This window comes from Nannospalax galili, unplaced genomic scaffold (assembly GCF_000622305.1).
Source record: "Nannospalax galili isolate Female #2095 unplaced genomic scaffold, S.galili_v1.0 scaffold47, whole genome shotgun sequence".
Taxonomy (NCBI): domain Eukaryota; kingdom Metazoa; phylum Chordata; class Mammalia; order Rodentia; family Spalacidae; genus Nannospalax; species Nannospalax galili.
In genome coordinates, this window is record NW_008357641.1 from 834,380 (window position 1) to 847,865 (window position 13,486).

The 13,486-nt window shown below is 49.4% G+C and overlaps 1 protein-coding gene across 6 annotated transcripts in view; it reads left to right on the plus strand.

Annotated features, from left to right (window-relative positions):
- Adgrl1 (adhesion G protein-coupled receptor L1) overlaps nucleotides 1–13,486 on the plus strand; it is a 66,270-nt gene that overhangs the window by 31,149 nt on the left and 21,635 nt on the right. For all 6 annotated transcript variants that reach the window (XM_008855408.3, XM_017794942.2, XM_008855410.3 and 3 more), the window contains exons 2-3: nucleotides 6,607–6,768; nucleotides 11,028–11,241. In XM_008855408.3, the coding sequence (XP_008853630.1) occupies nucleotides 6,699–6,768; nucleotides 11,028–11,241 (284 nt within the window). In that variant the 5' untranslated portion in view covers nucleotides 6,607–6,698. The remainder of the gene's footprint in view (nucleotides 1–6,606; nucleotides 6,769–11,027; nucleotides 11,242–13,486) is intronic.

The following is a 13,486-nucleotide window of genomic DNA, read 5'->3' on the forward strand; positions in this document are numbered from 1 at the left end:
AGCCTTGAGGTTAGAATCCACCCAGTATGTAATGAGTATGCTGAATCCTAGACCCATTCAGCTAGATGCCTCTTTTTTTTTTCTTTTTTCTTTTTTTTTTTTTGTGTCTTTTTGAGACAGGGTCTCCCTGTAGCCCCACCTGGACTGGAACTCACTTTGTAGACAAGGCTGGCCTTAAATTCACAGAGATCCGCCTGCCTCTGTCTCTGCCTCCTGAGTGCCTATTAGAGGCGTATATCACCACACCCAGCTAGTGGCAGCATCTTAATTTGGCCTAAGCACATCCAGGTTTGGGGCACATCAGATAAAGGAGTATGGAGCCAAGTCCCTCTGTCTTTGAGGTTGCTCCAGTTTTATTCTGGGAGGAATGGAAACAGATTAGGAGCACTCTATTCATCAGCTCTTTCCATCTGTTTCCCTGAAGCTTAGACATTGGGGTGTGAGAGGGGTTTGATGAGTTGTGGTCTGTAGGAGGAGGAGAAATATATCTGTTTCTTCTTTCTCTCCCTGTGACCTTAACCTTTGGCTAGGGACAGTATCACTAAGTTAGGCTTTTAAAATACCATATTAAGAAAATGGCACAGTAGTGAATGTATGGTTATGCCAGCATTCAGGAAGCTGAAGAAGAATGAGTTTAAGGCCAGCCCGGGATGTATAGCAAGACCTTGTCTCAAAAAAATTCCTAGGCATGGTGGCATATACATTTAATCCCAGCTCACAGGAGGCAAAGGCAGGCAGATCTCTATGAATTTGAGAGCAGCCAGGATTACATTTTGAGATCCCCCACCCCCCACCACCAAAAAAGGCCCTATAAAATAAAATACATATATTAGTCTTATTAGGAAAACTCCATTTTTCATGTGTAACTAAGGTTATAGCTGCTATGAATGCAGAGGCGTTTGGAAGGGAAATGGGGATTAGAGAAGGCTTGAGGGATCACCTGAGTTGACATTAAAGGCCAGGAGCAGAGTCTTCACTCTCATGGGTTCAGAAACCCAATTTGTCAGAGTTTAGTGCATCTGCTTCTCAGTGGATCACAAATACTGTGTATAAAAACCTCAAATTTAAGCCAGACATGGTGGCGCACACCTTTAATCCCAGCACTCGGGAGGCAGAGGCAGGTAGATCTCTGTGAGTTTAAGGCCAGCCTGGTCTATATAGTGAGTTCCAGGACAGCTGGGGCTACAGGGAGACCCTGTCTCAAAAAGACCAAAAAAATAAATTAAAAAAAAATAAAAGACCCCTGTAAAGGGGCTGGAGAGATGGCTTAGCGGTTAAGAGCACTGACTGCTCTTGCAGAGGACCTGGGTTCAATTCCCAGAACCCACATGATGGCTAACAACTGTTTGTAACTCCAGTTCCAGGGGATCCGATGCCATCTTCTGACCTGCGTGGGCATTGCATGACATCGGTACACTTAACACACATGCAGGCAATACACTCATACACATAAAATAAAAATAATGAGCTGGGCATGGTTGCACACACTTTTTTAAATCCCAGCACTCAGGAAGCAGAGGCAGACTAGCCTGGTCTACATAGGGAGTTCCATGACAGCTGGGTCTAGAGAAAAAGTCTCAAAAAGACCAAAATAGCAGGGTGTGGTAGCGCACACCTTTAATCCCAGCACTCAGGAGGCAGAGGCAGGCGGATCTCTGTGAGTTCAAGGTCAGCCTGATCTACATAGCCAGTTCCAGGCCAGCTGAGGCTACAGAGACACCCTATTTCAAAAAGACCAAAATAATAATAATAAATAAATAAATAAATATTTTTTAAAAAGACCTGTGGGGTGAACAAACCTAGAAGACTTATGCTGTGGATAATAAGTGGGACACACAGGGCAAATCCCACCTCCCTACACAAGGAGGACATTGCCTCTTTTGGGGCGGAGAGGGTGGTGACTGTGAGGGGCTGGTGCGCGGGTAGGAGAGTGGTTAAATGGCACGGATTTGCAAACTGGGTCTGGACACTGAAGCAAGAGGATTGTTTAAGCTGAGGAGTTATAGGCCAGCCTGGACTACATAGTGAGACACTATCTCAATTTAAAAAGACCTTGAGTGATGGCTCAGTGGATAAAGTGCTTGACTTGTAAGCAGGAAGACCTGAGTTTTTGGTGGTTTTTGGTGGTGGTGGTTTGGTTACTTTAGTTTTTTGGGTTTTTTTAAATATTTTATTTATTTTTATTTTATGTGTATGCCTGTATTGCCTGCATGTAGGTAAGTGCACCTGTGTTGTGCAAGGCCCGCAGAGGACAGACGGAGCTGTCGGATCCCCTGGAACTGGAGTTACGGACAGTTGTTAGCTGCCATGTGGGTGCTGGTATTCGAACCCGGGTCTTCTGCAAGAACAGCCAGTGTTCTTAACCGCTGAGCCATCTCTCCAGTCCCTACTTTAGTTTCTTTTTGAAACAGGATCTTGCTATGTAGCCCTGACTGCTCTGGAATTTTCTATGTAGACCAGGCTGGCCTTGAACTCAGAGAGATCCACCTGCCTCTACCTCCCAAGTGCTGGGATTAAAGGTATGCACCACCATGCCTGACTGTTGTTTTGTATTTTTGAGATATGTAGCCCTCAAACTTGCTATGTAGTTTAGCATGACCTTGAACTCCTGATTCTGCCTCTGTCTGCCAAGCACTAGGATTATAGGCATATGCCACCATACCAAGTTTAATGTGATGCTGGAGGATCTAGCCCAGGGCTTTGTGCATGCTAGGCAAACACTCTTATCAATTGAGCTACATTCCTAGCCCAGACCGAAGTTTTGATCCCCAGCACCCATGTAAAAAGTCATGTGTGGCGTGTGTGTCTGTAACCCTAGCACTGGGAGCAGTTGGAAAGATCCCTGGCATTCACTACCAAGCCAGTCTAATCAGTGAGTTCCAATTCAGTAGGAGATCCCATCTCAAAAACTAAGGTGAAGAGTGATAGAGGACACTCAGTATGGAGCTCTGGCCTCCACACACATGCTCACACGCCAGCATACACACACATACAAAACTTTAAGAAAATTAATTTGGGGGGCAGAAGAGATGGCTCAGTGGTTAAGGGCACTTGCTGTTTGGGCAGAGGACCCGGTTGGTTACCAGCATCCACCCACATGGTGGCTCACAACCTCCTGTAACTGCAGCTTCATGGAATCTGGATTCCCTCTTCTGGTCTCTTTATACATGATATATACTCACACACACACACACACACACACACACACACACACATACACACATGCACATAAATTTTAAAAAATAATTTTCTTAAAAAGGCTTGAGGTATGGCTCAGTGCTTGCCTATCACAAACTTGTTAAAACTTTTTCTGCTAACAGCCTCTTTCACCTGAGAAAATTTGAGATGACCCCAGGCATATGGGTCCCAATTCAAATACTGGCTGATAATAAACCATGAAGGAATTTTAAAACAGTTCTTTGGTATACATGTAATTTTACCCTTGCAGGTAAAAGCAAGTCTACATACTAATGAAGTGGACATGGTTGCCTTTTATTTTTTTATTTTTATGTGTATGAGTGTTTTGCCTGCATGTAAGTGCACCATGTGTATGCAGTGCCTGTGGAGACCAGAAGAGGGCGACTGATTTCCCTGGAACTGGAGTTATGGACAATTGTTAGCCACCATGTGGATGCTGGGAACTGAACCCAGGTCCTCTGCAAGAGCAGCCAGTGCTCTTAACTACTGAGTCATCTCTCCAGCCCTGCTTGCTTATTTTTGATTGAATTTAGTACCACAGGACATACAGCCCTCAAGGTTGATCAGTGCTTTGATTTTATAATCATAAGTGCTAAGAACACCATCTCACATGAACACATGAAAATGGCAGAAGTATGTTCAGGGCCATTTTGGAACTTGCTAGAAATTCTGTCCTAATCCTAAGCCAAAATTCATTCAACGATTTTTTTTTTTTAATGAAACTCAAGTCAGCAACTCAAACAGCAATTTAAAAAATCAAACTACACAATACAGTAGTCCAAAGACATACTAATTTGATACTTATATGCCAAGGAACAGTGGTAGGAAAATATTAAAAGATTTTGTTTTTCATAATTAAGCGATCATGTTTTTATAAATGCAAAAAACTTTGCAAGTTCAGTTAAAAAAAAAAAAAAGACACTGCATTGCTACAGCAGTGAGCCTAGTGCCATCCATGGTCATAGGCATTGCATGAGGTGGCAGTGCGGACTGTGAGGTACCACACCATGCCATGCACTCAGAACCCAGCATGCAGCTGCCACAGGTGCAGCACAGGTAAGCACTACTAGAGATGCTTAAGGTTCATTGTGTATTTGACTCAAACTAATTTTTGGTTCTTGTGTGATCAGATATTCTTCCCTGTTGGCAAATTTTTCGAGAGCCCCTGTTCAGTAACATGACCCAGTATGAGATGGCAACCCACAGTTTAGGAAGTTGTGGTCTAGTATGAAGGGCCCTGGGCTCCATCCTCAGCACTGCAGAAGCAGGCCTAGTGGCAGAGGCATATCACCTCAGCCTTAAGAGAGCTCCATGAAAGGGCTGGGGATATAATTCTCAGGGATATCTTGCCCAGTATACACAAGGCCCTAAATTCAGTTCCTAGGATTGCAAAAACAACCACCACTACTAGGTGATGCTGGACACATGTGTATCTGTGGTTTCACAGTAGGGATGCTGAGGCGGAGTGTCAGGACAGCCTAAGCAGCATAGGAAAATAAACTGAAGCCCAACATTGTGGTTGAAGTAGGCACATTGCAGGGCCTGCCTAGGATACACAGCAAGTACAAGGCAAGCCTGGGCAACTTAGTGAGACTCTGTCTCAAAAACTGAAAAGCAGACTGGGACTGTAGCAGTGGAGCACCATGGCACCACATGAGCCTGGCTCTAAGAACGATCGCAGAACTACCAAAGGATAAAATGGAGCTAGGAGTGGTGGCACAGGTTTGCAATCCCATTCAGAAAGCTGAGGCAGGATGATTGCTGTGATTTTGAGGCCACCCTGGGCTACTTAGATCTGTCACAAAGAAACCAGTCAATTAAGTTAAAATGACCCTGTAAATTAATCTACTGGATATACATCAGTGGTTTGGGGGCTGGGGTGCAGATCACTGGAAAAGTGATGGCCTGTGTTCGGGAGCCATGAGTTCCATCTGTGGCACCAGAAGGAAAAAGTGATTTAAATGTTTTAAATTGTCACCATTTTTCAAAACACAAAGATCCCTCTGGCTGCAGGGAGACTGGAGTTCTGGGAGCAGAATGGGCTAGTAGGGACAGACAGACCCAGGACCCATTCCTGAGCTGTACTGGAGTGAGGAGGAGGCCTCGAGGGTCCAGGTTTGGGTCTGGAGGGTGGCTGCCACTGGTGGATTGGAGGTCCTGCTAGAGTGCACAGGGTAGACCTTGTACTACAGACAGCATCTAAGACAATGAGATAGATGGGGTCCTCTTGGGGTCCCCACAGCAAGGGTGCAGCCTTTGGGGGGGGGACCCTCATGTTCCTTCCCATCATGTTGTGGCTTTACCACTTGGTACGTTCTATGCTCCCCTCCACCTTGCATGTGAAGATTGATGCTCAGTAGGTTAGTAGAATCCTGTAGGTTAACTGCCCTGAGGCAGCAGGACTAGGGAAATGGTAGAGTGTGGAGCTGGCCCTAGATTGTTTGAAGGTGACACAGAGCCACATGGGGCCGTAACAGCGCTTCCTGACTACAGTGGTTTCATCTCTTCCTGCCTCTAAAGCTAGCACAGCTAGAAAGAAAGCTCTGGAAGAGGCAGGTGAGGAGTGTCAGGACTGTAGATGGGAAATGGAGGTATGTGTCAAGGAGCACCCACCCCCAGTATAAAAATGGCCAGCACTCTCTGGGGGCCCTTTCTAAAGAATGAATTTCTAGGATGCTGCTGGTGAGGCTAATGGCTCTGGATTGGGGCTGCCCTGGAGAACTGGGCTGTGAATATCACAAGAGCAGAGGGTAGGGAGGGGCGTGGGTGTGCAGACTCCATGAATCTACAGGACCCGAGCCATCAAGGGCAGGAAGACAAAGCAGGTTAGAACTGAGGGCTCCATCCTGAGAGGAGCTCATGGCAGGGGACCCCATCCACACCCCTTCCTAGGACTCCTCCTGCCCAGCCTGCCTGTCTCCAACTCACCCTGAGGGTCCCCTGGAAGAGAAAGAGAGGACCCGAGAGGCCCTGGGTCCCTGGTCCCTGATCAATGGCGCCAGCCAGCTGGATTCTAATTAGCTGCTGGAGCAGAGAGACAGGAAGCAGGGGCTGCAGCAGGTTTGGATTCCTGCCTAAGGCTGGAGTCCGGCCGAGGGGCCTGGGTCTTGTACCCAGAAAGATTCCCGTTGTGGGTTGAGGATGCTCCGTGGTGGAGAAGAGTGGATAGGGGAAGAGTTTAGGGATGAGGCTGAAGCAGCTTTGGTGAAGGTGTGCTCTTGGCAGCCATGCTGACCAAATGAGCTGCTCCCAGGGAGGTTCCATGGGGAAGAGGGACCGGAGCTGCTGAGAGATGCACACCAAGGTACAGAAGGTCCAGGTGGGGTCTATCTCCAGCAGGAGACAGACCTTTCCTCTGGGCTGGCTGAGGTTGGCCCCTGCCCTGCCTTATCTCCTGTCCTCTCCCAGGCTGGTGGGCCAAGCTGTGGCACCCTGGTGATGCGGGGCAAGGCCCCTCGCACAGTCCACTGAGAGCCCTGAACACACCTCTGGCTGTCACCATGGCCCGCCTGGCTGCAGCACTCTGGAGTCTCTGTGTCACCACGGTCCTGGTGACTTCAGCCACACAAGGTAGGTGTTGCAGGGGCTGGGTAGGTGGATGGGTGACATGAATTCCCTGTGGAAATCACAGCCCCCATCTTCCCTAGATGAGGCTAGACCAGGCCAGGGGGAGCCTGGTGATATCACCCCAGCTGACACTACTGAGGGGGCCTAAACTAAACTAGGTGCTGGCTGTCTCACTGGGGACCCCCTACAACCAAGACACACCTTCCTAGGGGCAACTGTTTCTCTCTCTCTCTCTCTCTCTCTCTCTCTCTCTCTCTCTCTCTAATTACATCTCCAAGGCTCACTGGGACGAAGGCTTAATTAAAGCAGCCCGCTGACGTTTATTTAAAAACAACTAATTACCCGGCTTGGCCTGATGCTGGCCCGGGATCCTGCACACGCCACAATTAATGCCCCAAGCCTGCTTGCCCACCCTCAAAATTACTTAATTACCATCACCATGGTGGGTCCAGCCAGGCACAGGGCCATAGAGGCGAAGAGGGGGCCTTGCCTACCCCCTGGGAGGTGCCCCTGCCTGCATTGCTAGCCTTGTGTGAAGGCTGCTGACCATGGAGTCTGCCACTAGGACCCCCTTCCTGCCAGCCCAGTTGTTTTGGGAAGTCACAGGGATGGAGGGGACGTTTTCAGCCTTGCTCTGGAGCCTTGGAAGGGTCCTACCAGCCAGTGACCCAGGTTCCCTAGCATCCAAGTTCTGGGCCCAGCCCCCTGTTGGGCTAGGAGGGGCTGCCTCCACCCCCAGCCTCCCTCCCGGCCTGGGGAGGCTAAAATTAGAGGAGGAAGCAGATGGTGTGACAGGCGCACATGGGAAAATTTTTCCCAACTGGGGCTCTGCTCACCCCAAAAAACCCTAAGGGACTGGCTGCCATAACCCCCAGAGGACTTGGCCAGTATTGGATGGACCCCATCTCTGAAGAAGGCTCTGTTCCTGCAGTATAGCACTTAGCCTGTTCCCAGCTGTGGTTTCCCCCTCTGTACCTCTGTAGCCTGTTCCTCTGTCACCCCATGAGGCTGCGATCAGTGTCCCAGGGTGGCTGCCAGGGTTACCTGACACATGCCAACTGCAGTTCTTAGACGATAACAAAAAACAAGCACCCTGTCACCACAGGGTTCAAACATTAACCTCCAATTAATGGCTGGAAGTGGGAACTCTTCTCACTGCTCCTCAGGATGGGATCACAAGGCAGAGACCCACTGGGTGACCTGGGGCCACCAGCCAGGCCAGGGAGCCCCAGCACTGGGGCTTTGAGCTGTGCTGTGTGGCTTCTGACAGTTTGGTCCAAGACACCACTGGGAGCCTGCCCTGCCCAGAGCGTCTGTCATGGGGACACCCTCCCATAATGCTGTTCCTTTATGGGCACTGCCCTCATCACTTTCTTCACTGTCGTTCCCTAGGCCAGGTGTGGTACCACACTCCTGTGATGTCAGCATGTGGGGGCAGAGGCAGGATGATCAGGCCAGCCTTGGCTACTTACTCTTTGAGGCCACCTGGAATATGTAAGCCTGTTTCAAAGCACCAAACCAAACAAAAATTTTCTTGGTCTGGAATCTCTGCTCTCTGAACCTGGCTCATCTTACAGGTTGGGAAACTGGGGTCTAGGAAAGCTTCTGCTAGTGACTACCTGAACTTAAGCCTAGAAAATGTCAAGCATGGCTGCATATGCTTGTAATCCTAGCACTTGTGGAAGTTGGGCGAGATCCCGAGTTTCAGGCCAGGCTGGACTGCACAGCAAGACCCTGTGTCAAAACCAAATAAATGAAGCAAGCACACAGGCATAGCTCAGTGGTAAAGTAACTGCCTGCCATAGGTGAGGCCCTGGGTTCAAGTCCCAGTATTGTATAATGAATAAACAAACTTAAGCACGCCTCAGACTCTTCTGGTAGATGCAAAGCTTGAAGGCTCCTGGCTCCTGTTCTGATGTGTCAGGTCCAACACGGGGTCTGTGGGCCATAGTACCTGCTCTGTCAACTTGGAAGTGGCAACACCAGCCTCTGTAGTGTTTTTTAAAAACAGAAGTACCGTGCTGGGTGTGGTAGTGCCCGCCTTTAATCCCAGCACTTGGGAGGCAGAGGCAGGTGGATCTCTGTGAGTTTCAGGCCAGCCTGGTCTACATAGTGAGTTCCAGGCCAGCTTGGGCTACAGGGAGACACTGTCTCAAAGAAACAAAAAACAAACAAACAAACAAACAAGTACCTGGGCCTGGAGAGATGGCTCACCGGTTAAGAGCATTGACTGCTCTTGCAGAGGACCCGGGTCCCATTCCCAGCACCCACATGGTGGCTATGAACTGTCCTTAACTCCAGTTCCAGGGGAATCCAACACCCTCTTCTGACCTCCTCGGCATTGCACAACACGGGTGCACTCACATACATGCAGGCAATACACTCATACACATCAAATAAATAAATAAAATATTAAACAAAAAAAGAAACAGCTATTGTGTTTTTTTTTTTTTAAAAAAAAAAAAAAACACAAGTACCTTCCAGAGCTTTCTCCATTCTGTGTGGTGTGGTAGTAGGAGGCCCCCAGGACCACCCTCACTTCTGACACCAAATACAAGCTCAGTGATGCACTCAAAGGGCCCACAACACCCACTAGAAGCCGCTGTACTCAGTGTTGGCTTATTGCAGTAGGAAGACAAACTCCATCAAGCGGAAGGCACATGGGGCAGAATCCAGAAAAAGTTCTATACACAATTTCTCTACTGTGTCACCATGTCCTGCTGTCCCCAGCCTCAACTGATGCTCCCCATGCAGATTGGGTTAGTCACCTGCATGGCAGCCAGCCCCTTCAGAGGCTTGCAGGCAGTGCATTCTCCCCGTATTGACACATGGTCTTCCCTGGGTACACAGTGTGTTGGGTCCCCCCTTTTGTAGTGGAGCGTGGTGACATGAACCTGATGGCCTAGCTACTCAAGAGGCTGAGGCAAGAGGATCAATTTCAATATCAACAAGCCATTGTCACAAAATAAAAGGTGAACAAAGGGCTGGGATATAACTTAGTGGTAGAATGTGCCTGGGGTATGTAAGACCTTGGTTCTATTTCTAGTACTACAGCAACAGCAAAAATATACTCACTCTTGCTTTTTGTAAGGGCCCAATCATACTCTGATAGCCTCATTTTAACTTGATCACTACTATAAAGACCCCATCTCCAAGCTGTCATCTCAGCACATGTGAGGCTGAGGCTGGGTTCTAAGATTGCTCTAAGTTTGAGGCCAGCCTGGGCTACACAGTATGTTCAAGGTTAGCATGGGATACATTGAGACCCTGTTTTGGACTGGGAGTGGGGAAAAGACACTGGGCATGGTGATACATTCCTGTAATTCTAACACATGAGAGGTCGGGGCAGGAGGATTGGCAGTTTGAGGCTAAGCTTAGGCTACATGAGACCCTGCCTCAGGGGAAAAAAAAAAAGACACTATCTTCAAATGCAGTCACTTTCTGAGGTGCTTAGTACTCTAACATAAGAATTTGGGGGGACGGGACCAGTGAGATGGCTTAGGCAGGTTAAGCTGTTTGCCAACAAGCCTAACAAACAACTTGAGTTCAATCCCCAGCATCCACATGGTGGAAGAAGAAAACCAATTCCTGTAAGTTGTCTTCTGACCTCCATATATGCACCTCCCCTAATCCCCCACCCAGATATATACATTTTTTTAAAGTTCTTGTAAAAAGAATTTAGGAGAGGGGCGTTTGCTGGAGAGGTGGCTCAGTGATTAGAGCACTCACTGATGGCTCAGCCGTCCATAACTCCAGTTCCAGGGGATCCAGTGCTCTCCTCTGACCTCTGCAGGCAATACACTCATACGCATAAAAAATAAAATATTTTTTTGCCGGGCGTGGTGGTGCACACCTTTAATCCCAGGCAGAGGCAGGCAGATCTCTGTGAGTTCCAGGCCAGCCTGGTCTCCATAGCAAATCCAGGCCAGCTGGGGCTACAGGGAGACCCTGTCTCAAAAAGACCAAAAAAAATTTTTTTTAATAAATAAATATTAAATAATAATTTTGGGGACACACAAACTGTCTGGCTGGCCCACAATCCCCAGGTCAGCGTTCATGCTTTCTTACCAGGCAGGACCAACTCTCTCTAGGCCAGGCTGCCAACCCCGCTATACAGGGTCTATACCTAAATGCCATTTTACAGCCTAAAAAGTCTGAGGTTCATATAGCTGGCTTCCAGCTGAACTTGAGGCAGCACCCCTGGGGTAGACAACAGGCTCTCCCTGGCACCTGCGGCAGTGTCCCCTCCCCTTCCTCTGCAGGCCTGAGCCGGGCTGGGCTCCCATTTGGGTTGATGCGCCGGGAGCTAGCCTGCGAAGGTTACCCCATCGAGCTGCGGTGCCCAGGCAGTGACGTCATCATGGTGGAGAATGCAAACTACGGGCGCACAGATGACAAGATCTGTGATGCAGATCCTTTCCAGATGGAGAATGTGCAGTGCTACCTGCCTGATGCCTTTAAGATCATGTCCCAGAGGTGAGCCCGCTCTCTCACTTGTATGCAGCCCACAGGGGTTCCCTCTGCAGACAGCAAGTGAGTGACACCCCCTCCCCCAGGCCAACTCCTCCCCACAGACACTGGTCCATTCCTCTTGCCACCCACCTGCCACCTCCAGGAGCTTGTTCCAAGACCCATGGGGACAGGTGAGAGCTTGAAAAATCAAAGCAAGAGTCTCGGGGAAAGGAGAGGGCTTCCCTAAGGAGGGACCTCTAACTCACAGGCCATAAATGGCAGAGGAGAGAGCACTTTGGCATGTAAAACTGGCCTTGTGCATGTGAGTGGGTGTTGGGACGGCAACTGCAGAGTGTGACTGCATGTCAGAGCATGTGTGCACAAATGTGTCACTTGTGTTTGTGTCTGTGAACAGGTGTGTGGGTGTGGAGGAGAGTGTGCTTGTGGGGCTGTCAGGAGGTGTCCCAGGGTGGAGCACCCCACCAGCAAAGCTATATAACCCACAGCCACCTGAGAACACCTGAGCCAGATCCCATCCTCTGCTCAGAACCCTCTGGGGTTCCCACATTCCTTGGCAAAAGCCAGACCCTTCCCGAGGCTCATTGTGCCAAGTGACCTGCCTTGTCCACTGTCCCTCCCCTCCTTCACACTACCTCTTCACTCAGGTCCAGCCATGTCAGGTGACCTACCCAGGGCCCCTCTGGGCCTTGGCCATTCCTTCTGCCTAGACTGATGTCCCCTAACTGAATACTTCTGCATACCTGCATACTATAAAACTGCAGGCCCCTCTCCACTTCCTGACCCCCTTCCATACCCTCTCTCCTGACCTTACCCTCCACCCACTTCTCCATTGGCTAGTTTTTCTTTGGATGGAGTTTACCTTATGTCCTCCCCACAGGGACAACAGACTTTCCCTCCCCCTTGTGGCCAGGTACATAACAAGTACTCACTGAATGCTCAATGCCTAAGGTTAGAGTTCAGGGCCTGGACCTAGGAAGAGATGAGGGAGAAAAGTCTGGGAGCAGCCCATTGTGGGAGGTGAGGGTAGGCACCAAGAGCCTCTTGGGCTGTGGGGCAAAGTCAGGTGAGTGACAAGTGTGCTGGGCTCAAGCTGTCTTGTTCTCTGCCGCATTTCCTGACGCCTCATCCAGCCTCCCAGCCTTGGCTTAAGCTGTGCCTCCTTCCTTGGGAGACCTTAGCTCCTTTTCCAATCTCCTTGGCAGCTCAGAGAGTATGGCTTCTGTGCCTACCTCCATGCATGAGGCTGAGCATTGTGGTTACTGGGACCAAGGAGCATGATGAGACCTCTGAGAAGGGCCTCAGCCATGCTTCGCCCCTGGTGCCCCACTTTGAAGTTCTCTGTATCTGACAGGGTTGCAGCTAAGCTGCTTTGACAGATGTCCCAGGCCCAAACTAGATACAGATGGGGATTGACCACACCCTCCCAAACCTTCCCTATATCTCTGCTTCCAGCACTGAGAGCTCCACCCCTTAAAGACAGGCCATGCTCACTCTCACCTCACTGGTGAGAGCTTGATCACAGGCCCTTCCAGCTCCAGAGGAACCTGGGGTACAGAGCATTCATTTGGGGAGCTAGGGATGGAACTCAGGGCCTTGTACATGCTAGGTGTAGTTCTCACTGAGGTACACTCCCACTCCTGAAATTAACCACTCTAAAGTGAAGCTGCCTGGTGACATTAATGAGTCACCAGCTTCACTACATCCCACAGCATCCCACCATCCCAAAGGGAAACCACATACCTATTAGCAGTTGCTTTGCAGTTTCCTCTTGTCTCGCCCAGAATCTGCCTGGGATGCACTCTTCACGTACACAGCCCTGCCCATGTGGTCCTTCCTTGCTATAACTGTTATAACATGAATCAGCACCATATCCCTTTCCTTAGTCAGATACAACTATTCTGTTGTATGCACAGGCTGCATTTTGTTTGCCCATTTCTCTTTCGATGGCTAGACATTTGGGTTGTCTCCCCCTGTTAGTGGATGTGCAGCTATGAACATATGCAGGCAAGATCTGCTCACATACTTGCTGTAAATTCTCTGGGACACATACTAAGGAATGGAATTGCTGGGCTATGTGAGGCCACTGCTGTGTTTGAAAATAGGGATGGTGCTGGGCGTGGTGGCCCATGCCTTTAGTCCCAGCAGAGGCAGGCAAATCTCTGTGAGTTCAAGGACAGCCTGGTCTACATAGTGAGTTCCAGGACAGCTGGGGCTACAGGGAGACCCTGTCTCAAAAATACCAAAAAAA